This window comes from Triplophysa rosa, linkage group LG17 (genome assembly GCF_024868665.1).
Source record: "Triplophysa rosa linkage group LG17, Trosa_1v2, whole genome shotgun sequence".
Lineage (NCBI taxonomy): Eukaryota > Metazoa > Chordata > Actinopteri > Cypriniformes > Nemacheilidae > Triplophysa > Triplophysa rosa.
Window position 1 is genome coordinate 19,008,772 of NC_079906.1, and position 27,901 is coordinate 19,036,672.

General features: G+C 39.2%; 3 protein-coding genes across 6 annotated transcripts; 1 reads left to right on the forward strand and 2 right to left on the reverse strand.

Annotated features, from left to right (window-relative positions):
- Positions 1-20: 20 nt before the first annotated feature.
- On the reverse strand, positions 21-6,241 carry cept1a (choline/ethanolamine phosphotransferase 1a). Of its 3 annotated transcripts, none has more exons than XM_057356189.1 (10): positions 6,000-6,115; positions 5,785-5,895; positions 4,769-5,156; positions 4,524-4,671; positions 4,276-4,417; positions 4,028-4,112; positions 3,642-3,773; positions 3,378-3,536; positions 2,794-2,919; positions 21-2,082 (listed from the first exon to the last, which is right to left on the reverse strand). In XM_057356189.1, exons 3-10 carry the CDS (start codon positions 5,117-5,119, stop codon positions 1,945-1,947), a joined length of 1,281 nt encoding a protein of 426 aa, XP_057212172.1. In that variant the 5' UTR covers positions 5,120-5,156; positions 5,785-5,895; positions 6,000-6,115; the 3' UTR covers positions 21-1,944. The 3 variants fall into 3 exon arrangements, with proteins under 3 accessions (XP_057212172.1, XP_057212171.1, XP_057212170.1); XM_057356188.1 differs by having other exon boundaries at positions 4,769-5,708; XM_057356187.1 differs by lacking the exon at positions 5,785-5,895 and having other exon boundaries at positions 6,000-6,241.
- On the forward strand, positions 6,173-14,277 carry LOC130567622 (uncharacterized). Its single transcript, XM_057355861.1, has 4 exons — positions 6,173-6,286; positions 6,536-6,786; positions 8,565-11,438; positions 14,260-14,277. Exons 3-4 carry the CDS (start codon positions 10,017-10,019, stop codon positions 14,275-14,277), a joined length of 1,440 nt encoding a protein of 479 aa, XP_057211844.1. The 5' UTR covers positions 6,173-6,286; positions 6,536-6,786; positions 8,565-10,016.
- Positions 14,278-16,921: 2,644 nt separating this feature from the next.
- kif2a (kinesin family member 2a) lies at positions 16,922-26,241 on the reverse strand. 2 transcript variants are annotated; one of them, XM_057357361.1, is made up of 21 exons: positions 26,002-26,241; positions 24,102-24,196; positions 23,777-23,902; positions 23,644-23,698; positions 23,457-23,570; positions 22,516-22,616; positions 22,278-22,373; positions 22,086-22,140; positions 21,836-21,998; positions 21,603-21,693; positions 21,401-21,464; positions 21,229-21,320; positions 20,732-20,874; positions 20,447-20,651; positions 20,132-20,242; positions 19,969-20,036; positions 19,666-19,749; positions 18,469-18,613; positions 18,279-18,380; positions 18,051-18,186; positions 16,922-17,941 (listed from the first exon to the last, which is right to left on the reverse strand). In XM_057357361.1, the coding sequence occupies exons 1-21, from the start codon at positions 26,060-26,062 to the stop codon at positions 17,856-17,858; spliced, it is 2,193 nt and encodes a 730-aa protein (XP_057213344.1). In that variant the 5' UTR covers positions 26,063-26,241; the 3' UTR covers positions 16,922-17,855. The 2 variants fall into 2 exon arrangements, with proteins under 2 accessions (XP_057213344.1, XP_057213345.1); XM_057357362.1 differs by lacking the exon at positions 19,666-19,749 and having other exon boundaries at positions 26,002-26,235.
- Positions 26,242-27,901: the final 1,660 nt, after the last annotated feature.

A 27,901-nucleotide genomic window follows, 5' to 3' on the forward strand; every position in this document is an offset into this window, starting at 1 on the left:
GAGGCAGTGATCAAGAAATCTGTTAACATAAATATAACAATCTTTATTTCATGTCCACTAGTAGATTAAAAAGTTTCAACAGAACAACAAAAATCCTGATAAAGGTAGAAATTAGACACGTATGTAAATAAAGTTGCAGTGGCAGACATTACTTGCTTCAACGGTGTGTGTACTGCAGCTTTGCTTGGCCTACAGAGTGATCGTATGATGTTAACAGAGGAGATACAAATACACAGACAAACCACTTAAATAACATTCACAACGCAAATCTACAAAACATTTGTTCATGAAACAAACCCAGAGACCAAAATAACATGGGTAAGTAACTACTTGGAGGTAGATGCAAAACAATGACATATTTAGAGAAATATACATTAAGTTTGGGAATACATTTTTTTTAACAGATAAATGTAATCATAACAAGTAATGTCAGTTTGCAAATATGAAGACTTTAACTCAACCTGCAGCAGTAGGAAATTACATCTTTGTTAATTATGGTGCTATAAACAGAATTCATTAATGAACAAAATTCGAATTACACATGAACTTTGTGATTAAAATCGCTCGGTCCAAATTGTACTGTGCATAAAGTACTGTGCAATGAATTATTATTATTATTATTATTAGAGAAGTTTACAGACTGTGAGAAATAAAAGGCACAAAATAAATTTGCACAGGTTGTCACGTTTATTTCTTTAAACCACAAATACCACTTTTTAGATTTGTTATCTAGAATTAAAGTCAAATGAAAATTCTGTCATCATTTACTCACCCTCAGATTGTTCCAAACCTGTATAAATGTCTTTGTTCTGCTAAACACAAAGGAAGATGTTTGGAACCAAACAGATCTCGTCCCCCATTGACTCCCATAGTATTTAATTTCCCTACTATGGGAGTCAATGGGGGATGAGATCTCTTTGGTTACTGACATTCCTCCAAATATTTTCCTTTGCGTTCAGCAAACAAAGAAATGATACAGGTTTGGAACAATCTGAGGGTGAGTAAAGGATGACAGAATTTTCATTTTTGGGTGAACTGTTCCTTTAAAAGTTCATATGTACAGTGTTATTCTTGAAATCAAACTCAGAACTATTTTTGACTGTCATATCTTAGCCCCTGTAATTTTTCGGATAAAATGGCACTCTCAGAATACTGTTAGTGATACAGTTTTTCTCAGGCATAGTCAAACCAGTTTAATCCCTTCCATAACACTATAAGATTCATATGCATAGCGAGCAAACTAATAAATTAATACTGCATAGATTTTTTCTGTCATCAAATGAACTGCTTGTATATTAGCATCATAAAACCAGGGCTTGCACTTCTGACATTATGATTGAAAGTCTTCTGGCTGACCTGCTTGTCATAAGATTTCCTCTTATAAAAATATGTTCTGATCTTATCGCTTACCTTTCTGACTCTGTCTGTTCTGGTTTACTCAGACAACAACACTCCTTTGTACCGGCAAGACTGACGTGTACTGGCGTAGGTTGAAATTCTCATTTCTTGTAGCAATGAAAGGCGAAAAAATGATCACTTGACACCTACAGAGCCCCAAAAACTTAACACATTGAGTTAAAGCGTTGCCTGTTTACTGGAATAAATTATGATTTTAGCCAAAACAGATGCAAAAAATGAATAATTTCCAAATACAAAATATGGGTTCACTTGAAAACATTACAACTATAAAATAAAACCTTTAAACAATCAAAGGTGCACACATACTCACAAACAAAGGCAAGACAAAGCTAACCAAAATAATCTGTGAACCAAAGATGAATCACACTTTGATACGTTTTCATAATTCCATTTCGTTCTTCGTATATTTTTGAATCATTACGAAATACCACGTTACAGTGATTCCTAACTGCAGCCGTTCAGACTCCATGTTTTACATTCACTGAAGTGCGTGACCTACTGGAGGTAGTGTTTCAGGAACACAGGTTAGTGGTGATTTCTGCTGTCTGGCTGAGGTGAGGATGGAGAGGGAGGTCGGATGGAGAAGACACAGATGTTTAAGTGTGTGGCGATCTGGTTACATACACTCACACAGTACCGTACCAGATCAAATGCTGACAGAACCTATGAACAAGCGTGAAACAGGAAAGAAAGCATAAACGCTTTTCAGATACAGCCAGATGAAATATTTCAGACTATTTCAACTGCTTCAGCTTTTTAGGGGAGTTTTTTTATGAATGTGCACTTTCCTTCACTTTGGCTTTTTTCATAAAATAATTTTTCATAACTGTTTTCCACACTCTCCCTGACCCTTGATTTAATCAAAACTGACTGTGTGTTTACTAAAACAATCCTTGAATAGTCATTTGGCTATTGGTTAACATTAAGTGACGTAAGACATCCCATAAAATCAAATGATTGCATTTGCATTTTATATATTTTTAGAACAAAACGAACAAAAAAAATAAGGTTAAACAAATGTTTTGATATTATTTGATTTCAATGTGACGACCATAAAAAAACCCAGATGGCTTTCTTTGTTCTTCGGAACCAAAATACGAAAATCAAATGATGGTTTGTTTTTCACCAATTGATGCAATTACACCATTTTAAAGCCTGAGAAAAGATGGTCACAATCATAAGAAACAAAAACCCCTCAACGCTTTTTTAAAAAGCGTTTCGGTTCCAAAGAACAAAAACCAAGGAGCTTTGCATGGTTAACATTAGAGTGCATAGAGCTCTTTATGATAAAAGGGCAAGGAAAATCATGTCTTCCATGTCAGATCCCCTTTATATTTCACATTAGACAGACAGACAGACAGGCAACAGACGTACCAGAGCGACCCACAGCAGACAGTACTCATTAATAAAACTGTTGAAGTATTGATTCAGAAACAGCAGCGCTGGTCCCACGAAGGCCAAATCGTTGCGTTGCATTTCACTTTTTGTCATATGAGCAACCTGGCAGACAAAACAGACCACAGACATCGGATTAACTGATACTAATGCTGTCTGACACCGAGATATGCTTCAATTCTATAAACTACAGAGGACAAGACCTAGCCTTAATAATAAAAATCCAACTCCAAAATTGAATTTACCAGCTAAAAAAGGTTTATTATATTAAAATATGTTATAGTATTTATATACTATGCTATTTACGTATAATAGTACTATTAGACTATTTACATAGAATTATATATAGTAAATAAAAGTACATATATTACATATACTACTTATGTATAGTATTAAAATACCCCATATAATTATATATAGTAAATAAAAGTACATATATTACATATACTACTTATGTATAGTATTAAAATACCATTTATCATTATTTCACTAAATGTATATGCAAAATTGCTAATTAATAGTAATATTTAGTTATAATATTCTGTCTTCATCTGTGATCTTACCACCAGTCTGTTGGTGAGTTTGGCCGAGACAAACCCGAACGCAACAACATACAGGCAGGGATGTTTCTCAAAGAGCTGCTCTGAAGACTTTTTGTAGATCATCAGAGCAAGAGTAATGACCACTCCTATATGAAATGATGGAGATAGCACGCTAGTTCCCTAAAGAAAATACAAACATTGATGCAACTATTACAGAATTTATGTAAAAACAGTCTCGTCATTATTGCTAGTGGCACAAAAATACCATGCTCATTTTCAACTTACTGCAATAGTCGATCCATTTTTGCCCATTCCACCCGTGAATATAACCGGGAAGTAGTTCATGCAGGAGAAAACGGCACCCGCGAGAGTGAATAGGGCAGGGATTATTTTAACCTGGATATTTATCCCAGGGATCTGGGAAAAAATGAAATAATGCAAATTACTCTGACGTCTCCTTTCAAAAGTCATGTCATTAAATATTTACACGTGTTTACATACAAGTTTAAAATGAAAAGGAATAACGACTAAAATGTCTGATTAATACAAAAAAGAATCAGATTTTCTGACCGTGATAATACAGCATGATATAAAGGTTTAAAACACGGCTCACAAACTAATATTAATAATAATGAAATTAATTACAAATAATTAAAGTCTTCTTAAATTACCACAGACTCCCAAAAAGCTGTTCCTCCGATGGCGGCCAGTAAGTACATGGTTATAATGAAGATTTGAACCTCAGTCACATCAATTCTGCACAAGCAAACGCCAAACAGATTCAGTTATGAATCGAAACGTGCATTCTAGTGCAAAAGTACACACACAGCTGTCTTTAGGAATTCTCAACGTGAAGAACGGAAACCATTTTCATCTTACTCTCATCTAAATCGCCAAACCGAGACCCCAGAGCACTCACATGCCAAAGCGCAGCGTTCCAGAAACATACGTCTGCCAGTGTGCACAATAGAACATGAAGATGCCCGCAAAACAACAGAAAAATATCCAGTCGGGGTGAGTACCCATCTGCACTGCTATACATGTGCCCAGAATCACAAACACTGCAACACACAACAATCAAGACTTCAGTAAAACATGCACAAAGAGTAATTAAATGTGCAATATCACAGCAGAAATATGTACTCGCAAACACAAATGTAAACACACCTGTAGAAAGAGAGTCACAGCCGTGGTCAAAAAGCTCGCCCAGCGGCGTGCTGCTATTGGTCCGTCGTGCCTGTTTCCCATCTATGGCATCTAGTGATTGATAGATGAACAGACCCAGAGCACAGGCTAGATATGCCCATGTAGGTGCCTTTCGTAAAAACCCACGATAAACAGAAAAATCATCACACATGGTAGATAGTACAAAATAAGCAGATGGTTTATGTGTGTTTAATAAGAGCAAGTACCTGCTCGGTGGCAGTAGGGCAATAGTACACCAGTATCAGTGTGCTTATTATGTTAGTAGCAAGTCCGACTATCGTGATGAGGTTTGGGGCCATCCAAAGAGGCACTTTACTCACTAGCCAGCCCCAGTATCTTTGCATGAAAGGCTCAAGAATGGACTGTCCTTCACTGCTGTATTGATGATCCTCCAACCTTCTCAGCTGCTGCCGCGACAGTCTGGCTACCGGCAGCTCCATCAGCTTAGTAAAGAGACCAGCGCCCTCCTCTAAGCCTGGTGCGGCCGAGTCACGGCCCGATGAGGAACCGGAATCAGAATCCGTATGAGGCCGGGCAGGTTTCCTGCGTGAGCTCATGATTCTCTGGGAATTGTGTCTGAAACCGGAATTAAATCTATGGAAGCAAAAGCATTGTTATTTATATGTGATCATCACTATGAATTACAACTAGAACAGTGTTTTATTTATAACAATATGTCTTGTGAGGTGGTGTAACAGTTTGCATACACCTATTTAGTAAATGATTTCCAGACATACGAACTACAATGGAGTAGAGAATGACCTGGGCTTACATGCGTCAAGGACGATAGGGCAGAACATTTCGAGAACAAAGTTAAACAGGAACTCAGGTCAGGACAAATTGAAGGGTTTGTTCCTTTTTTAAATAGCATGTGACCTTAGGTGTACATCACAACCATCAACCAGAATATGTAATTGGTTTATACTTTGCTATTGCTATTTATATGCCCATGTGTGCAAGATGAGAAGAGTTATTAAAAGCCTCCAGTACTCACAGACATACACCGAATGGTTATAAAATAATATGATATATATATATGTAACATATGTACAAAAAGGTGTGTTCCAAAGAAAATGAGAGAGAGAGAACAACCAAGTTGAACTTAAAATGGCCTGTTTTCAACCACCACCCCAGAAAACACCTGATCTACAAGAAAAAATGCAGAAAGGGCAGTTAAAAGAAATCCATGAACTGCTTTGTATGTACTTCTTCAAACACTCACCGGCAGACTGTAGATTATATCTAAGATCTATAAAAGCCCATGTAAAATCCTACTGCTGAATGACGTCTGCTTGATAACAATCCGAGCAATGATGACATCAGCTTGATAAGTCTGTCAAACGTGTCAGGCGACATTAAAAACGCGATTTGATTCATGTACACATCTGCATCCAATCAGGTAACACAGTTTCATTTTCTGAACAACAGTAACGTTACCTTTGTTTACGTGCTGGTGATGTCTTTTCTCCACGCTGCAGGTGCTTCCGTGATGACAAAAGTTGACTTGTTAACGTTATATGATTTATAAACAAGAGAGGAGAGGAGAAAACGGGACGACATGCGCTCATAAACAAGCGTTTACGTCAACGGAGAAGAAGCTGTGAGTTGAAGGGGCTTTAGCTAAACGATTGCGAACAGCGTGGATAAGATGAGATGCAGAGGCGTGAAAAGGCTTCAATGATGCGACGACAACGCCTTCCGGAAGTACCAATTTCAAAATAAAGGTAGAGAAAGAAAATTTAGTTAAATTTTTCAGACGCGCTTGCACTTGCAAAGTTGAATATTTTAATTAATGTAAAACTTGATTATTAATTATATTTGAATATACATAGATTGAACAGATAGCAAATTTATAATTTAAAATAAAACAACTGTGACCATTTTCCCTACAATTTCAAAGTTTGATTTATCACGCATATCATTTTTCCATATTGTTTTTATTTTGGTTGTGTCGATTTTATGTTGTCCTTTAGGGGTCTGGCAGCGAATTTAATTTCTGAAATAGTTTTGCTATATTCTCTACCTGACCCATTCCCCAGGGGTTAAATTGGGGCGGAACGGCGAACAGGTGCGGAAATCTGTGACTGGAGGTCGCTGGACTCTCTGGAGGGGACAAACAACTCATATAATAAAATAAAATATAAAACGTGATTTGATACCTAGCTTTTCGTTTTACTTGTAGTCAGAACTGTATTTCCTGTGGCTGGCAAACTGCGATAGTGAGGTAAGTCTACTGTTGGCCTATCCACCTAACCAAACTTTTTATAAATACGATAATGTTATGTCCGCGTTACGGTGTGGTGACGTCACAGCCAGTATCCTGATATTAGAGAATGTTCACGTTAGATAGCAGCTGTGTCTCGTTTCGGAAGGCTGCGTCCTTGTGTCCTCTTGATGTCTCATCCTCTAAAGGATGCGGTATACGGAGGAACCTCAATTTAGAAATAAACGAGACGTCCTTCGTAGGACATACTGGCAGAAGAGGAAACAGGAAGTACCACGTTGCTATGACAACACATTGCACTCGCACACCTGTCATATTAATTAAAATGATTTCTACATGATTTTAAGAGGTAAAAAATTGGTTACTTTCTACCCTAAACAATGGCAAAAAAATTAAACAAACGTAGCATATTTTGCCTTATTGTTTTAAACGTTAAAAAATGACTAAACACTTGTAAACCTATTTACTACATATGCCTGCAATGATAAAAAAAAGTGACACAAATTATAAACCGTTAATATTTAAACACCACATATTTGATTGAATGGGTAGTGTCTGCCGTTTGTTCAAATAACAGACATTGGCCGACGCAAAGAATTGTGGGTTATCTCTAGCAACGAAGGATACACCTCATGTGTCCTCTGAGTTCTCGTGAAAGTAGGTCGCATTAGAAGGGTGCATACGGAGTGTCCTACCTGCGTTTATGAAACGAGACAGCCTCAATGACCTAGCAGGCTTCAAATGAGACCTCCGGAGGATGCAGCCTTCCGAAAGGGGACGCAGCTAGCAGGTTGACTTGCATGGTGTAACATTAGGCTGCTCAAAATCAAGGATAAGCAAGGGTCATGGCAGTGCCACAGCCCAAAACAGCAACAGTACAGGTCAGAGCAGATTACTTGGCATGTAGAGGAAGAAGTTACTCGGTCCAAAGCTCTTCCTATGCGCCACTCTTAGAGCTGTTTTAATGTTGTATGCTGCCAAGTTCAATCTTGAATCTTCCATCCCAGTTTTATGTCAAGAGTTCCCTCTACCTGCCAAATTCCAGTTTAATCCCTGCCTGTCTCCCGTTATTCACATGAGAATGATTCTTCCGGCTATTACATGTCTTGTACCCCAGTTCAATCTCGCAAGAAAACATTGCACTTTCGAGGAACTCCCTTAATTCAGCACACTGTGTAAAACTAGTCTATTTAGTGTCTTCTTAGTAGCCTACTTTATTTAAAGTTTCTTTTTTTTTACATTTTTAAGTAAATATTAATCTATGTTTAAGATTATCACTTTAAATCACCCCCCAAAAAACATGGAAATAAATCTTAGTCTAAAGATTCAAGCTCAACGTCCCAAATATTTAAAACCAGTATCAAATTGAACTGCTTGCAAATATCTCGATACATTTTCTAAACCAGAGAACCCACAGCATTAGACCAAAGGCTGTTAAACTGGCAAGCTCTTTTTCTGTTAAAACATCTGCGAGACAGTTTTACTCTAGTTTAAGGGCTCTTCACAACAGCAAGCAGCAGAACGAAGAAAAAAAACAGGAAAAGGCAAATTTTGTTGAATTATTCTTTATTTAGCAACCACTGAAGTTGAGAGATGCCTGTAACACTCCATACAGCAGTAGATAAGTGGATTTCCTATTAATTTGCTATGAGAGTTTTACTCTAGCTTTATTGTTACGTCCTGTGGACATATAGTTTATGTAAATGTATTTATTTTCTGAAGTTCTTCCCCTAGTGGATATTGTGTTGCTGTTCTTTTTCTTGTTCTCTCTTTTTCAGTTGGGGACTGTTGATTGAGCACCAGCTGATGCTCATTGTAGATCTGCAGTGCGAATGCTGTGTAATCTAAAGAGTATATAAGTGGAGAAGAAGCAATGCTGAGGGGCTGACGGAAAATGCGTTTCACTCTTTGTCCTGATCCAGAATCGTTGTCTCTGGTGGAGTTTGTTGTGACCATGTGTGGTTTATCTCTTTCAACTTGGTGAATGCATGGCTTGATTGCCAGTTTAACCAGGAGTGTGCAAATCTTCAAGAGTCATTGACTTTTAATGATTTTGATGTTTTTCTTTTGTTTATACATGCATCTTATGTATAATACTTTATTTGTTATAATTTTAGGAAGTGGTAGGGGGAGGGTGCCATTTTCTTTGAACACTACCTTAGTTAATGTTTTTTTGTTAGTTAAGGAGAGAGCTTAGTTTCTGTTGTTTATTTCTTTTTCTTTTGATACAGGTTATTTAAGTTACCTGGGCAGTTAGAAAGTTTGTTTGTTTTGTTGGCCTTGCCCTCTCCTGAATAAATACTTCCTTTTTGGTTATTCTCTTTTGTTTGCAAAATAAAAATATATTATTTTGCACAATCTGGTGTTTGGTGCTTTCTGGATCAGGGGATTGAAGTGACCGTCAGTCTAACAATTTTGATACAACCTCGTTTTACCCCTGGACGTTATCGGGGCTCGTAACAAGTGGGGGCTCGTCTGTGATTAGATTATGGTGAGTAGTACCTTTTTCTTTCTCATGTTTTTACTGTTTTCACACATCGGTGGGAGGAGAGTAGGAGGGGGAGATGCGAATAATGGATTTCGATTTAACAGCTTTTACTCTTGCACCCACGACTGAAGTATTTAATAGTTGTAGAAGGAAGGACTTAATTTTAATCGCTGATTTCTTTGATATTCAGATTCCAAGAGAGTCCACTAAACAACAAATTAAGGAAAGTCTTTATGAGAGGTTAATAATAGAAGGTATTCTACCTGTTCATTCTAGTGAAGATGACGATGTTGTTGAGCTTCAGTCTACTGGGTTAGAGGAGGCTGAAACAGAGGAGGTTATGGCTCAAGAAGGAATGCAAAAGTTTAGTTCTGTGACTCAAGATTCAATGATCGCTTTAAAGTTAAAAGAGATGGATCTTTTAATTAGGAAGCAAGAATGCGAAGCAGAGATGATTCGGTTTCGTATGTTAGAAAAACAGACAGAAAGAGATCTTGAAATGCGTAGACTGGATTTAGAAGCTCAGCGTTTGGCCCGGAGGCCAGTGCCACTTCCACGTACGCAGCATAGTTCGGTATCTTCCCCTGTAGTTGTCAAATAGTACGGTAACTGAGGATTTTTCTCACGCTGCTTCAGGTGATGCATTTGATGTTAGTAGGTATATTCGACTTGTACCCCTGTTTAGGGAAGCAGAGGTCGATTCTTACTTTATTGCATTTGAACGAATAGCGGGTAAACTGAAATGGCCGAAGAGATGTGGGCTTTGCTGTTACAATGCAGTCTCACAGGGAAAGCTCAGGAAGTTTGCTCAGCATTACCTATTGAAGATTCCCTTGACTATGAAACTGTAAAGACCGCTGTTTTGCGGGCATATGAGTTGGTTCCAGAGGCCTATCGACAAAAGTTTCGTGCGCATGTGAAAACAGTCAAACAAACGTATGTGGAGTTCGTGAGAGAGAAAAGAGTACTTTTTGAAAAGTGGTGTCTTTCTAGCAGGGCTACATCTTTAGAGGGATTACAGGAGTTAATCTTGTTAGAAGAATTTAAAAATTGCATTCCAGCTAATATTGTTGTTTATCTAAACGAACAAAAAGTTTCTTCTCTTGCAAATGCTGCTGTTTTGGCAGATGAATTTGTGTTGACACATAAAAATGTCTTTTCATCGGGAGCGACTGTTAAAACTCAGGTAGTGAATACGGACAGTTACGGACAGCAACGTGTTACTCGTTCGTTTAAAGGTGACATGACTCGTAAATCAAATGGGGGTTTTGATAAGCGAGTTTGTTTTTTTTGCCTGGATCCAAGTCATTTAATTGGGGATTGTAAGGCGTGGAAGCAGAAGATTGGAGCTTCTAAGACTAAAAATGTTGCTCTTATTGAGTCTGTATACACTAATGCTGTTAGACAAGAGGCTTTTCAGCCTTTTCTGTTTAAGGGTAGAGTATCATTATCATTTGATGCAGAGTCTAAACCTGTGACAATTTTACGTGATACAGGAGCAGCTCAATCGTTTATTTCTGCTGGAATTTTGCCGTTCTCTGAAACTTCCTTTACTGGTTATGAGGTTTTAATACGTGGGATAGAGATGCGCTGTGTAAATGTACCGCTTCATACAGTCTACTTGAAGTCTGATATTGTTACAGGGTTAGTAAATTTAGCTGTGCGTGAACAGTTACCTGTGGAAGGTGTTGACCTAATTCTTGGGAATGACCTTGTGGGTGGCAGTGTCTTTCCTACACCGATTGTGACTTATCTACCTGATACTTCTCAAAATGTTGAGTTAGTTGAAAAGTTTCCTTCCGTGTTTCCCACTTGTGTGGTTACTCGTGCTCAGGCACAGAAGTTCAAGGAAGTGGTAGATTTGTCAAACTCATTTATGGCTGATGATGTGTTTAAAGCTGTAGAATGTGTTTTGCTGGTGCCCCCAGATCCTGACATTACTCTACCCTCTGTGGGGGAGGAGGAGACTGTTAAGGAGACAACTTTGAAGGTGGGTAGGGACTCTTTAGCTGCGGCACAGAGAGTAGACCCTTCATTGGCCGGATGTATAAAGGCTGCTGGAAATAATGCTTATAACTCCAAACCAGGGGTAGATTATTTTTGGGAAGAGGGCCTTTTAATGCGCAAATGGAGCCCGCAGCAAGAGGAGTTAGGGTGGCAGGAGGTACGGCAGATAGTTTTGCCGTCTGACTATCGGCAGCAGGTTTTGAAACTTGCTCACGACAATATTTTATCGGGGCATGTCGGTATAACTAAAACTTATTACCGCATCTCTAGATGTTTTTTTTGGCCGGGACTTAAAAACTCTGTTACTAAGTTCTGTAAATCGTGCCATGTTTGTCAAATGACAAGTAAGCCAAATCAGAAAATTCCTCCTGCACCCCTTTGTCCCATACCCATTGTGAACGGTCCGTTTGATCGACTGATAATTGACTGCATTGGGCCATTGCCAAAGGCAAAAACAGGACACCAGTATGTCTTAACCATAATGTGTGCGGCCACTCGTTTTGTTGAAGCAATTCCATTACGCACCCTTAGGGCTAAAGTAGTGGTGAGAGAACTTCTCATGTTTTGCACTACTTTTGGGTTGCCAAGGATCATTCAGAGCGATCAGGGCTCAAATTTTACATCCAAAGTCTTTAAACAAGCTTTGGAAATGCTGGGTATAAGTCATAGGATGTCTACTGCCTATCATCCGGAGTCACAGGGGGCCTTGGAGAGGTTCCACCAGACTCTCAAAGCAATGTTGCGATGTTATTGCATCGAGACGGGAAAGGACTGGGTTGAAGGCCTTCCTTATCTGATGTTTGCAACCAGAGAAACTGTACAGGAGTCCTTAGGGTTCAGCCCGGCTGAACTTGTATTCGGTCATACTGTGCGTGGTCCATTAAAGCTATTGAGTGATCAGCTGCTAAGTCAACCTACTAAACCTATGCCTGTTGATGAGTATGTTACTGCTATTAATGAGAGGTTATGTAGAGCACGAGATCTGGCTAAGTTACATTTGTCAGAAACCCAGTCGAAAATGAAGGAACGATTCAAAACGAAAAGTGTGAAACTAGACTTCTTACCTGGTGACCAGGTATTGGTTTTGTTGCCAATGCCTGGGTCGATTTTACATGCCAAATTTGCTGGTCCGTATTTGATTGAAAGGAAGTTGAATGAATCAAATTATGTAGTTGCTACAACGGACCGGAGATGTAAAAGTCGTGTGTGTCATGTGAATCGACTTAAAGCATATGTGTATAGAAACCCTTCTGAGAAAACCAACCAGGTTGGTTCTCCCATGGCTTGTGTTGCTACGGTGAGCAGTGTGAATAAAACCTCTACGGAGGAGAGTGAATTGCAAGGAGCTGATTCTTCTGTCATTCCCACTCGTCTTCAGAACTCTGCTGTGTTACAAAATCTCCCTAGTATCCTTTCGCATCTTACTGTCGAACAGTCTCATGATTTGAGGGAACTGCTGCATGAATTTTCTACCTTGTTTAGTGATGTGCCCGGTAGAACGACTGTTTGTGTTCACGACATTGATGTAGAAAATGCCAAACCAATAAAACAGCATCCTTATAGATTAAATCCACGAAAGCGTGAGGTTATGCAAGCAGAAGTTGAATACCTGTTAAGTCATGGTATGGCAGTGCCTAGTCAGAGCCCATGGAGCTCTCCTTGTTTGCTTGTACCTAAGCCTGACTCGACTTTCCGGTTTTGTACGGATTACCGTAAAGTTAATAATGTAACCAAACCTGATTCCTTTCCTCTTCCTAGGATTGAGGATTGTGTAGATAAGGTTGGATCAGCTAGATATGTTACTAAATTGGATCTTCTAAAGGGATACTGGCAGGTGCCCCTTTCGGAGCGAGCTTCTGAGATTTCTGCATTTGTGACCCCGGACAGGTTTTTACAATATACTGTTCTAGCTTTTGGGATGAGAAATGCACCTGCTACATTTCAGAGAATGATGCATCAAGTTCTTTCTGGTGTTCCAGATTGTGAAGTATATCTAGATGATATTGTGATACATTCAAATGATTGGGTACAACACTTAGAGACTCTCAGGGAAGTTTGTAGACGCTTGGAGACTGCTTCATTAACACTGAATTTGGCAAAGTGTGAGTTTGCTAAAGGTAATATTACCTATTTGGGTAAACAAGTTGGACAGGGCCTAGTCAAACCAGTTGATGCTAAAATAGAAGCCATTCTCAAGTTTCCTGTTCCTTCAAATAAACGTGAATTGAGACGTTTCTTGGGGATGAGTGGTTACTATAGAGCTTTTTGCTTAAACTTTTCAAGCTTAGTTTGTCCACTCACCGATCTCCTTAGCACAAAGCGAGAGTTTGTGTGGTCTGATAACTGTCAACTTGCCTTTGAAGCCGCAAAAGATATCCTGTGTCAAGCACCTGTTCTCTCCGCTCCTGATTTCACAAAATCTTTTAAGGTACAGGTGGATGCAAGTGATAACGGAGCAGGAGCAGTATTGTTACAAGAAGATCAAGCATGTGTTGAACATCCTATCTCCTATTTTTCTAGGAAGTTCATTGGAGCTCAAAAGAACTACAGTGTAATTGAAAAAGAGGCATTGGCACTGTTATTAGCTCTTAAACATTTCGATGTGTATTTGGGAAATAGTATTTCTCCTGTTGTAGTGTACACTGACCATAACCCACTGGTGTTCCTTTCCCGTATGTCAGGTGCTAATCAGCGACTACTGCGATGGTCTCTCATTCTACAAGAATACCACTTGGATATTCGGCATAAGAAAGGGGTGGAGAATGTTATGGCAGATGCCCTTTCAAGAATATAGAGAGTATTGTGAAAGTACCTTAGTTTATCTGGGTTATGTGATTACTTGCCTCTCAATTACATTCTTAGTGGTGGGGGTGTTACGTCCTGTGGACATATAGTTTATGTAAATCTATTTATTTTCTGAAGTTCTTCCCCTAGTGGATATTGTGTTGCTGTTCTTTTTCTTGTTCTCTCTTTTTCAGTTGGGGACTGTTGATTGAGCACCAGCTGATGCTCATTGTAGATCTGCAGTGCGAATGCTGTGTAATCTAAAGAGTATATAAGTGGAGAAGAAGCAATGCTGAGGGGCTGACGGAAAATGCGTTTCACTCTTTGTCCTGATCCAGAATCGTTGTCTCTGGTGGAGTTTGTTGTGACCATGTGTGGTTTATCTCTTTCAACTTGGTGAATGCATGGCTTGATTGCCAGTTTAACCAGGAGTGTGCAAATCTTCAAGAGTCATTGACTTTTAATGATTTTGATGTTTTTCTTTTGTTTATACATGCATCTTATGTATAATACTTTATTTGTTATAATTTTAGGAAGTGGTAGGGGGAGGGTGCCATTTTCTTTGAACACTACCTTAGTTAATGTTTTTTTGTTAGTTAAGGAGAGAGCTTAGTTTCTGTTGTTTATTTCTTTTTCTTTTGATACAGGTTATTTAAGTTACCTGGGCAGTTAGAAAGTTTGTTTGTTTTGTTGGCCTTGCCCTCTCCTGCAAAATAAAAATATATTATTTTGCACAATCTGGTGTTTGGTGCTTTCTGGATCAGGGGATTGAAGTGACCCTCAGTCTAACAATTTTGATACAACCTCGTTTTACCCCTGGACGTTATCGGGGCTCGTAACACGAGGCTGTTAACACGATGCTGTTAAACTGGCAAGCTCTTTTTCTGTTAAAATATCTGCGAGACAGTTTTACTCTAGTTTAAGGGCTCTTCACCATAGTTGCCAAGTCCGTTTATAATCCGCGACTTTGGGCTTGTTTTTTTGTCAAGTCGCGTTAAAAAAATCATGAGTCGCGTGTTGCGTTTTTTTGGGCTTATTTAAAACTTATTTATTGCTTGTTAGGAAAATCTGACAAGCGACTTCGTTTCTTTACATTTATGGTCACAGTTTTACTCGCATGCATTGATTGACACAGCTAATAGCCAATCAGTGCAGTAATATAAATTCTGTAGCGTAATTCGTCAAAACATTGACGAACATCCCCCTCTTCCCTGATTGGAGAAAATTCAACGTGCACTGCAGCCAGGCGCGTGACGTTGTAATCTAAGCGATTACAGTTAAAATGGACATAAAACATATAAATTTTTGCAAACAATGCCACCAACAAAGTGGTCCAAGTATGGAAAAAAATACAACAAAGACTGGGAAAAGGATACACAATTTAGAGACTGGATATGTCAAGTGCTCGGTGATCAAAGCAAAGCGATGTGCAGGTACTGTAAAACGGAGATTCGTGCTCACCATGGAGACATCCTACAACATGCAAAGACAGACAAACATAAGAGGAATGCCAAACCATTTACCTCAACACGTCTAACAGATATCGGGTTTACAGTGTCAAAACCTTCTACTACAAATCAAAAGGCTGAGCTTCAGATAGAAAGCTATATTGCTTGCCACACAGCAGTCAGTTCAGTTGATCACTTGGGTGAATTAGTAAATTCGGCCTTTGAAACGGACTTGAGCATCCATCGTACAAAATGTACAGCACTTATCAACAATGTAATAGCCCCCTGCATGTTCAATGACTTGATGAAAGATATCGGAGAGACTCAGTATTCACTGGTAATCGATGAGAGCACAGATGTCGCTTCGGTAAAGCAGCTGTGTGTGGTAGTGCGTTACTTCAGTGTCTCACTGAACAAAATTGTTTCAACCTTTTTGGGCTTAGTGGATATGCAGGGAGAGACGGCAGAAGCAATCGTGACGACACTGACTCAGTTTCTAGACAGTGTCGGTCTTGATTTCAAAAAGTGCGTAGGAATCGGAACTGATGGCTGTAGTGTCATGGTTGGACGGAAAAACTCAGTTTATACTCACCTTCTCAAAAAGAATGAGAAACTACAACTGCTTAAGTGCGTGTGTCATTCGATTCAACTTTGTGCCAGCAAAGCCGTTGAAACACTGCCTCGCAATCTCGAGTTTTTAATTTCACATTCGCACAACTGGTTTTCTCACAGTGCTCTGAGGCGCAAAGAATATTCCAAAATTTACCAATTAATCAACCCCGGTGAAACGCCACTTATGCTAGTGCAGCTTTCAGGCACTAGATGGCTCTCCATATATGATTGCTGTGTTCGTGTACTAAAGCAATGGGACGAGCTGAAGTTACATCCAGCTGTGCAAAGACGCAAAACGGTGCTATGATGCAGAAGTGCTCTACCAGATGTACTGCGATCCCTTGAACAAACTGTACCTGGAGTTTCTTATGCCTATTTTACACAAGTTTTCTAGAGTCAACAAATTGTTCCAACTCGAAAATGGGAATGCATTTAAAATGCTGGACTGCCTACAGTCATTTTTTCGTACACTTATCTCAAGAGTAATTACCTTGCGCCATTCCTCCTTCTGATTCCAAACTCCTTGACGTCAAGGAGCGTGCCCTCACGCTTTGTTGCAGTTTGCTGATTTTTGCTAAATAATTTCTGCTCTTCGTTTTAAAATAAGAGTGGTTCCAGTTTAATATGTTGCAGGCTCATTCATTGTAATAAATAGTTAATGATAAATTAGATTGATGATAAATAAATAATCGAATCATATTGGGCTTGTTTTGGGCTTGTTTTTAAAGCTGAGGTTGCTTATTTGTCTCGCGAGAGTTGGCAACTATGCTCTTCACAACAGCAAGCAGCAGAACGAAGAAAAAAAACAGGAAAAGGCAAATTTTGTTGAATTATTCTTTATTTAGCAACCACTGAAGTTGAGAGATGCCTGTAACACTCCATACAGCAGTAGATAAGTGGATTTCCTATTAATTTGCTATGAGAGTTTTACTCTAGCTTTATATCTTATTACAAAGTTTATTAGTTGATGTGAGAATGTTGAAAGTCTTGGAAAAAACACTGAAGGAGAAGTGTTTTGGTAAACCGTTAACTTCATGATATGGCACATAAGCATATGGGCAACTTAAAGAAGGTATTGTGAGAGGGAACAGCTGTCAAACCAACAAAAACGAATATAACCGCTGACAATTCTAACATTCATTTACATAATCTCAGCATTTCACTCCCAGTGCATCAAATGCTTCCATGAGAAGGTCTTTGATTATTATGCCCTAATAAAAAGCAAGATAAAATGCTGTAACAGCCCATCAACAGAAACAGCTATACACACCGCCAAATATGAAAAACAACCCCCAAGACAAGGTTATTTAAAGTGCAGATGAACCAAGTCAGTCATGCTAGGAACGGAGTGGTAAACTGTTGCTAAGTGTTCATGCATACGATTCAGAATAAGATCAAATGAAGGTCTTCAATGGAACCCCAAAAGGGTAGAACATGTGAGTATCAACCGATACAAGTTTGTACCCTTAACCTACAATGAAAAAGTAAATAAATAAAATCAATACTAATAAAAAAACAAGAAAAGCTTTCCTCAAAATCAATTCAACAAGGGTTTAAAAATAAACAAAATCCCCTTCTTTGTCCTCGGCTGATTTGTAAGAAAATAAACGAACAGTTTGAATCATTTCACATGTAATGATAGGAAAGTTTTTTCAGAATACTTCTGAATACTATCAAGAAGCCTACAGGACTCTTGTATTTGTCGTTCCTCTTCGAATACGTGTTCCAGGCTACAGTGCGCGGGGCCGCTTTGGATTAATCTGTTTGCTGGCTTGTTCCTCCTCTTGGAGCGCAGAACGGAATGACCTCACTTTATCTGATGATGTGAGCAGATATACATCCATTAAACACAACCAATCCACCAACCTAAAATCTTTGGCTTGAAGGACAAAACCAGACAAAGATCATTCCAGAGGTGGAGTTACCTCGTAGCTCGATGAGGATCTCAATTTTCTGGTCAAGAATCTGCTCCAGCTGAGACGAGTATGATTCCGCGTCGTAGTCCACCTCCTCAGTCATTTCCAGGAGAACTTTCTCATCCTCAAGCCACCTGATAGACTCCTGTCAGCCCCACGCATCAACGTCATCATTAACACTTCTTTTCTAAGCAGTATGTTTGAAAGAATGACAAAACTCATAAAAGTGATAAACACCTGAAACACAGCCCTGTGGTCTTCCAGCACCTGCTCCTCCATCTCCACCAGCTGAGAAACAGCTTCATGAAACGTGAAGAGCTGAGGAGAAACTTCCTCTTCCTGTCAATACATGAACAACAGCTTTTAAGAGATGCAGCTTTTCAGAAAGGGTTTCAACATTCGCCTGCAGTGAGTACATGTGTTTTACATTTTGTTCACAGAGAAGTTTGAGGTCATCTCTTTGAGGGGAGTTGCCCAGATCCCACTCCTCATCCATGATGTCCAGCTGGTTGATGGCGTTGGGTCGGACACCCTCTGTCACAGCATTGGGATCCACAGTCAACTCTTTCACTCTACAGGCACAGAACACCAGTGTTTATGAGATGATTCTTCTTATAAACAAACTGACCTCAATGACACCATGGCACAGCTCACAGGGCTCCAACAGCTGAGCCGAGGAGCCTCTTTTTGCTAGTCAAGTCCAAGACGTTGCTTTAGTATAATCTGGGGTTTAAGTCGTCAAATAAAAAAGCCACAAATATAAACCTAATGTGACATTGGATACTCTATAGTATAGAGTCTATACTACACTGTTTTAATTAAAAAGTCAGAATTACATTACATTGTGACTGCTTATGGTGTCATCACATTTTTTCTAATTATTTGCAGGGACATTCACACTCTGTTATTTATAAAGGAGAAAAAAGAATGAAACAGCAGATATCCACACATTCCCAGGGTTAAAAAAACAAAATGACAGCAAATTGGGGCGGGGCAGGGACAGGATGATAAATCTGGACATTAAGCACATCCATTAATGTGAGTGCTGCAAATATGTTTAATAAAATGAAGCAGACTGTGGTTATATGCATTGATGTGCATGAGTCTGTCCATGCATTAGTTACAAGCCAATGGGATGTTTGTAGACCACTGAGCAGTGTTGAGGAGGTCCCCAAAACTAAAACTTTAAAGTACAGTCGAGCTAACAAAAATACAAAACTAACAAAATTGACTAACAAAAATAGACAATTCCAGCAAAGCAGCTAAATATTTTTAATTTTAACAACTATAATAGCTGTTTTTACAATTATATAATTATAATAGAACTTTCAGTAATCAGCGTAGTTGTTATTTGACACAAGTGAGGATATACAGGTACATCTAAAAAAATTAGAATATCGTGAAAAATAATATGCTGACGTAGAGTCTTTTGAAGAAACAGATTTATTAGATAAGACGTTAGTCTCTTCAATGCTTCTGTTCTGAAACCAGCTGAGCTTACTACCATGCTACCGAAAACTGTACTGAAGTAAACAGCGTCACAAACGTCAGTTAGCCCCAACACTGCTACAGAGTATATCTGACTGAGAACAAGGTGGGAAGCTGCAAAGACGTGTGCTCATACTCGTTGGTGGGAGAGAGTTCAGAGCGGTTTCCTCCCCCCTGAGAGAAGGGGATGTCAGAGGGGCTAATCCCAAACTCCTTTACTCTGAAGACAGTCAAGATGAGCAAAGAAGAGAAGAAGAGCAGAGCCAATCAGGAGACATGTAGTTAGAACAAGACTTTTCCCATCAGCACTTGCATGTTGAATCACTAGTAAATACAACAAGCTAAACTGACCAAGCATGTTTGAAATTCAAAATTTGGTCTTTACTGACGTCTCTCTCTTATGTTTTCATAAATGCACAGCAGAGTGTTCTATACTGACCGATTGGCATATCTCAGAGTGTTCAGCGTGTTCTCACAGGAGGCCATACCAGGAGAGATGGTGGCGATCTGGAGGAGAAACACACGTAATTAAGTTTAATTAAGTTAATGTAGTGCCAATGTGAGTTAATGTAGTGCCAACCCTAAGCTTCAATGACTCGTACCATGCATGTCCTGGAGTTTTCTCCAATAAATGAGTCTCTAAGGACCTGTGTGAGTTTGCTCGCTCTGAATGGGGTGTGGGGTTTATTACGGCCGAGAGCTCTGATACATTCCTGATAAATGCAAGATCAAGAGGGAAATTGCAGGTCAGGTGAATGCCAATTTATTTATTTAGCCTTATAAAGATATATATATATATATATATATATATATAATTATATATTAGCCTTCTAAAGAAATATATAATTTTAACCAAACAAAAGCAAATACATTTATATCGATATACATCTATAAACTGTTGTTTGTAAGACACTGACCTTCAGAGCCAAAAGACTCTTGTTGATCTCGGCTCCCTCCAACCGAGTCTGACGATCGGCGCTGGATGTGTCTGCTCCACGCTCATTGCCAGCCAGATCGATTAGTGAAAACTTGCCATGCATCTTGCCCTTCCTTCGCAGAATAATCTGGAAAACGGCGTGGCTGCGGGACGAGTGGGCATTGGCTGAAGTCTGGCCTGATGTTCTAAAACAGAAAACAGGATATATGTCATATTTGTAAGACATTCCACAAACATTGACTGTATTTACCCATCGTCACTTTACCTGCAACTGTTCCCCATTTCAATCAGTTTGAGGACATCCTCAGTGCATCTGACATCATGCTCCTGAAGCCCAATCACCTGCACCTGCTGCTTCCCGTCTTCAAGCACACGAAGCTTAGCCTTGCGATTCAACAGGTCAAATACCTAAAGTTGAAAAAGACCAGATAAGATTGGTGCAAATTTCCCACGTTTTGTTTTTAAAGTACACAAACATACACATGATATTTTGCAGGGTTAAAAGCCAAAACATGAAGCTCATCTTTTTGCTTTGAGCATTTAAATCATTAAGTTGTCTACATCATCCTGGATGTGGCAATACTTTTCTAAGTGGATGAACTTCTTGTTACACCCTAAGGATGTATTTCCTGTCGGGTGGAATTTGCTCCACAGACAGTGCTTTCTTGGTGTCATAGTGCATATCTCATCAAATAGGTAAAATCCTTCACATGGTATTCACGACATGTTATCTATTGACAAAGCGCTAATGTAACTCAGAACCTTTCCGCTGTAGATTTCAAAGAAAGTTGCGTAAACTTGAAGATCCAGCTTCTTATAGTTTGGTTTCTTCAGCATGAGAAAAACATCTCGAGCTGTGTGAACAAGTGTACGAAAGAGGTCACAAGAAATAAAAGAATTAAACCAATCGAAAGATCTGACAAACATCAATTACCAGCTAATGCGTAGATTCCTTTTGAACAATCTTGGTTCTTTCCAGAAAAATCTCCACCCATGGTCTAAAACACAAAGTCATCTTTATAAGCTTTGTTTTATTATTAGAATAGTATAAGAAAATTAAACAAACCACACAGCATGATGACATTATTTTGTCCTATTTTTTATTTTATTGACTATGATATGAAAACATTTCTTACATGTGTTTTCCCACTTCCAGTTTGGCCATAAGCAAAACATGTGGCCATTCCTCTATCAAAGATAGTTTCCACAAGCGGTCTTGCAGTAAACCTGCAGAGAGAACAATTACAGAAAGTTTATTCTTCATCCACTGACATGCTCTCTCTCTCTCTCTCTCTCTCTCTCTCTCTCTCGAGAGAGGGATACTTGTTTAACTAACAAAAAGAATCAAAAGAATTATTTGCTCCTGTACCTGTAAACCATTTCATTTGTTGTGCTGTCATCAAAGGCGTAATCGAAGCGAAACGTTTGGTTCTCTAAGTATCGAGTCAGGTCCACCTTCTGTTTTGGTTCATGAACCATGACAACATCTTTACTGGGAATAGTGATCACATCTAGGTCCTTTACAGTCAACTCTAAAACACGTATTGAGAAATCAATTTAGGTCGATCAAAAAATAGTATAGAAGGAATCCATACACGTCATCGTTTGCAAGGCTTTACCTTTTTTATTCAGGGGACGTTTTCTCACACACACGCATATTCTGTGTTCTTCAATCTGTCACCACAAGAATCACAGATTTCTGTTTCTTAGCACTAAATCTCAATGCATGTTTGTTGTGGAATTGTGAAAATGTACTTAACTGCCACAATGCAAAAACTAAAATTGAATAAAGCGCTTCTAAGGATACCTACCAAATCTGTTGTGGTCAAGGGTCGATAGTCCAGACTTGCTCTGAAGTCTCTGATCATCTGCAGTATTTCATAGTTTGGAATCGTTGTATCAGTCTCCTTCAAAATAAAACAACCCACATTCAACACTAACACCAACTACGCAACAGAAATGATTAGTCAAACCGTAGAGACATGTGCTATAGAAACGGAGATCAGAAAACAGACAGAGACATAATGAAGGAAAGATGAGACGTCTGACCTGTGCTTTCTTCTCCCTCAGTTCCTGTTGCTGTAACCTGCGTCTCTCGCGCTTCTCCTGCAACTTCTCCACTTCCTTCACACAATTCGACTTCCTCCTCGCTGTTAGAGAGCGATACACAGGTCTTAACAAAAACAACATTTTCTCTCTTTTGTTTGCCTCTTTCCACTTCCACTTTTTAAAGAGCTACAGTTGCATTTCGCACAACATGGCTTTAACTAGTAGGTTGCATAACGAAGTCATTAATATTCACGTGATTTAATAATTGTAACCACTCTAAACAATACATTATTGAAACAATGACTCATCTCACAGGCCACACTAAAGTACAGGTGGGAATTTTTTAAACACCTCATGATTCAATTTCAATTCAAGTAATTCTGTCATTTACAACAATTAAAGCATTTTTTTGTCCTGCGTATGCTTATACAGAATTAAAAATGCACATCCCTTCAAAATTTAAATCCAGAATCATTTGAATAGGAATCACGAAGCCTCAATGAATCAAGTGTTTAGGAATGAAACAGTGGTCAGGACTGAATCTCTGGTCAGGATTGGTTATAACTCCGCCTAGTGGACAGACAGTTTTGTGAGAAAACTGAAAACGTTTATTCCCCCCCAGAAACATGTAAGCTACATAAATTCAAAGCAAGAGGATTAATCAGGCGAGGTTAAAGTCAGGTCAGAGATGCTCACTCACATACAGTCTGCACTAGAAAAAAATCTGACGTTCATAGAAATGGCCAAGCCACACCCCTCGAGATCGAGCCAAGACAAGGACAGATGAGCACTTTAAGTTCACTGCGAGACACAGACTCTAAAAGGATGTGTGTCACAGTGCATCCTCTGCAGGAGGCCTCCATTCGGTTTTCAACGTTTTCCCTGGGGGACACAGAGGTTGATGGGAACACATTTAAAACAAATGAAGAGAGTTATATTACCGTTTTGCAGTTGAGTTAGCTGACTTTGGGTCTGGCTCTGTGTCGGCTGTTGTGCTGGTGGAGGGGGCGCTGATTCTGGCTGCTGCTGGGCCTGCCGTGCCCGGGTCGAGCCGACTTAATAACAGAACGCACAACTGTCAGTAAATCAAGCCTTCTAACACCTAGGCATTAATAGAAATAAATATACCTCTGTTGTCTCTTGATGGGATTTCACTCCTTCCCGGTGCAATAGTTCTACGATTCTGCACATATAAAACGTTTTTTTTTTTTTTAAATGCAATGAATTAAAAGCCAGAAGGCAAGTTTATCTTCATACTAACCTTAGGGATTTTGTTAACCTTTACAGAACTGGGTGTAGGAGGAGGAGGAGGGGTAACAGGACTCAAAGAAATCTCCTCTTCTTGAGCGACATCTGGATTTAGTGAAAATATGCACTCCAGATCAATCTGTAAAAAAAAAACAATATTTAGTACACAGCTGTAAACATGACATGAAAGCAATATTTATATTTTATAACAATACAGCACATGTCCATTATCAGAGTTTGCTCTGGTACTCTTGAGTTTCATACTAACTACACACCCTAACAAAACCAGAATGTTGTACCATCTATTATTAATAACATGGGCAGCAAAAACCTCTTACCTCTTTCCCTTTAGTGTCTCCATTTTCTATCCATTCCACGGTGACACTATCATTATCTTCATTTAAAGAGGTCACCATGGCCTGGTGTATTCGTCCTGTAAGGGATACAACACCTCTTAAAGACATTTAAAACAAGCATTTTAAATTTTAAACAAAGTTTGAAGAAATCATAAAAAGGTAATGATAAAGATGTCATGAAAGCAAGAAAAGTTCACAGAACATTTCAGAAGTTGTGCTTTCGACTATTCAAACATATCTGAGAGGTACAGAACACAAACAGCCGTGTTTCTGTATCTATTATTCAGAGCTTTTCCTCCTCACACGTCACCATCCCTGCAATTATTCAAGAGCAGCATTAGCCGGAGAAAGACATATTATTATCCTGCCATAAAACAAGCTATTTAAAACTACTGCAACATTGAGTCAAAAAGAAGTTTACTACCCACCACCTAATAAAAACACCTACATTTATACACATTATATTGCATGTCTGTGATGATTTTGTAGGAAAATGTAAGGAATTCTGATGAATGGATTATTAAGAAAAGCTAGGCAGGCATATTAAATCTGATATCGACAGGTGAAAGCATAAATAAATTGGCCAAAAAACAACATAAACACAAGGGTCGGGAGACGTGCAGTGCATTGTAAAAGATGGGTCTTACATGGACACAAGTTGTGCATCCAAGGTACAGATGCATCTTTTCTTCGGTACACGTTCTGAATCCCAAACCAAAGAAAAGATGCATATGACACTAGAGACATCCTCTTTTTCAAAGATGTCACAAGGATTGCTTTTCAAGAGTTGAGAGCTTGTGACGATTGCACAACACATTGTAAACAAGCGCTTCCTCAAGAAATAGGAGTGGTTTATCTAATACGTCAACAGAACCAGGCCCACTTATTTCTGTTACGTCTTGAAGCCATTCAATCCCAATTTAAATACTGCACGTCTTCTTCTCAAAGAGATAACACCAGATACCACTTTAATCTGTTCGTCTTTCAAACCAGATACCAACAGACCATCTAATGATCTTGCTGTTGATCAAAAGCTAAGAGTTTGACTATAAGTCAAGACCACTGTATTGTACAGTGATTATATACTGAGAGACATCACATTTAAAAACACAGATTACAGAATAACAATATATTACAGGTTTCAAGATGCTGCCAGCATCTTCATACCCACCAGAATGATTTTGTGTACAGAATAAGTATAATTTATTACTCAATAAACAGACCACCAGCTTTTAGTGGACTTGCTGATCAACCTAAGATCATGACACTTGGGAAACAGCCATCTGTCCAGAAACGTACACCAGATCATTAGACAGACGGAAAATCTAAGATGTCATGACCTCAAACAATTCCCTGCTGTAAAATCAGAGCCAATGAAACTTGGCTGGTAGAGACGTGACATAATACTAATGTCAATCTACATACTCTTTTGGGTCAACCTCTCCTACTTAGTCTACACCAACTTACACTCAAGTTCTAAAACAAAGCATGTATTTGCAAGTAAACGATGGCTAACCAACATAAATCTGGAAACCACAAGATTTCAATAGCAATATTCCCAACCAAGTGGATGTTCTGATAAAATACACCGTTACTGGACTCGCATCAGATATGATCATACACAATATGAACTAACCCGGGTTTAGCAGGTGGCTAACGTGAAACGACCACTGCCTGTTGACTGACACATGAGCTCGCTAACTTCCCTGGCAACCAGCACTAACAGACCCAACTCAACGTTACATATCGATTTTTAACAGGTCTTAACCCCAAACACTATCGTTTCTGTCAGGTTTATGTGTGAATTATCGCTACCACCCGTTAGCCGAACCGTGTTAACGACTTTAACGGACGCTTGCAAGCGACCCAAATATCCACTCACCATCGCTACGCTTTATCTCCACATAAATCCCCACGACGATCTTGCCGAAGTTTACCGCCATGGCTCATTTATGAAAGGGAGGGAGTGCTCACTCAGACGGTCGTGTGGGAAGTCAAAAATAATGTTTGTGTTTGTTTTTCACATTTGTTGTTCCGTGTTGCTCGAAACCGGGAGGCGGCCAGCAGCGCGAGACATAAAAGAGGCAGTGCACAGAGAGCGCGTGCGCGGGGACGTTCGAACTGCGCTAGATTTTTTCCGCCACAAGTCCCGCCTTCTGTGTCATGATTGGCTGATAGCAGGCTGTTGACGAGAGGACAGTTGATGTAGCCATAGCAACCGTATTGAGTTTAAAATCTAGCAGATAATATACTTAGCGTTAGGTCGTAAATTAACGTTACCGTTACGATAAATTGTAATATAAACTTACCAGGCTGAGCGTAGTAGGGCCAAAGCAGTAAAACAAATAAAAATCTAGCTGCAAGCAGCGATGACGTAACACCAGCATGCAGCGATGACGTAACACCGGCATGCCTCAACGGGTGTGTTGCCATATTAAATTGGAAATTACACATTATAGTGAGTTTAACAGTGTTTTGTTCTGGCTACTTTAGTTATTTTGTTACACAAAATGTGATGACGACCCAACACATTATTCACTGTGCATGCTGCTGATGCCATTGTAACAGAATGTTTACCGTGTCTCTCACGTGCAGATGCTTCACTGCATATGTGCACACGTTCCTGTATCGCAATGCACACTTTGCGTGGCATGATGGTAAATATCTTAAAAGTGCAATAAGCGATTTCAATGAACTGTGTGGAGCTGTAAGTAAAACCAGCAGAGCTGAACACATAGCGCTGGTTTAATTTTTAGCTCTGATACGGTCGATAAAGAGGAGGGATATTGATGAAGAAAAGTTGTGTTTCTAATCCATGTTGTCAGTAGATGGCAGTAATGCGTTGTTAAGTGCCTTTTCCCAGTACAAAGAAGAAAGAAGAGGCGGTGGTGCGTTTTGGCTAGAAGGGATACAGCTACCTCCACTGGGCATGCGCATAATTTTTGTCACGCTGACAACAGTTAATTACTATTTTTTATTATTATTGAAAGGTTAGGTTTAGGGTTGGGGAAGGTGTAGGCATTAGCTAATGTAATTTATTGTAATTTTATGGCGAGATTTTGTATCACTTCCGGCCGTAGCTGTATCCCTTCCAGCCACAACTCGGTTGTGTTGTGAGCCCACAACGCCCCCTAACGTTTCAGGCTCGCAACATTGGGACATTTACAGTAATTTAGCATTACTTCTGTTACATCAGTATAAATTGTATATGTAAACAAATACAAATAATATATCTGATGACATAACCTTTTATTTTAATATTTGATCAAATCTATCTTTATTTTCCCAGGAGAAATCTTTTACAAAATATACATTAGTAAAATAAAAAACGATTGCTGTTAGATAATTTGTGCACACCAACAGTCTTCTACAGCCAAGTCGATCTGCAGCAATCTCTGTCTCTTTACGGTACCGGGAGAACCAAAGTGACACACACTCAAGGGTACATCTCAGTTGATTCTCGATTTATTATTGTACAAACAGAGGCTTAATATTCAACTATGCATCCTTGAAAAATGGTACGAAGAGTTTAATATTGGAACAGACAGTTTGTTTCTCATTCTTTATGTAAGGGATAATGTACAGGCAGCCGGTTATCGCAGAAATAAGCCCCGACAGTGAATCACACTGGGTAACACTGGCTGTTATCACAGCGATAACAACCGGCTGCTTGTACATTATCCCGCTTGTTACACGGCTACTTGCCACATGAGAAAAAAACTGGACATAAACTGTGAATTTTAAACATTTTATTAGCTCATTTTTACCGAATGCAGACCTTC

Coding starts and splice junctions, on each gene's coding strand:
- cept1a (XM_057356187.1), bottom strand. CDS start 6,130: ATGAGCGCATGTCGTCCCGTTTTCTCCTCTCCTCTCTTGTTTATAAAT. Junction 4,418..4,523: donor CTGTGACTCTCTTTCTACAG/GTGTGTTTACAT, acceptor TGTGTGTTGCAG/TGTTTGTGATTCTGGGCACA. Junction 3,537..3,641: donor AAAATGGATCGACTATTGCA/GTAAGTTGAAAA, acceptor TATTTTCTTTAG/GGAACTAGCGTGCTATCTCC.
- LOC130567622 (XM_057355861.1), top strand. CDS start 10,017: ATGGCCGAAGAGATGTGGGCTTTGCTGTTACAATGCAGTCTCACAGGG.
- kif2a (XM_057357361.1), bottom strand. CDS start 26,062: ATGGCGGTAAACTTCGGCAAGATCGTCGTGGGGATTTATGTGGAGATA. Junction 22,141..22,277: donor CCTTGACCACAACAGATTTG/GTAGGTATCCTT, acceptor TTGTGGTGACAG/ATTGAAGAACACAGAATATG. Junction 20,652..20,731: donor GAAATGGGGAACAGTTGCAG/GTAAAGTGACGA, acceptor TTTCTGTTTTAG/AACATCAGGCCAGACTTCAG.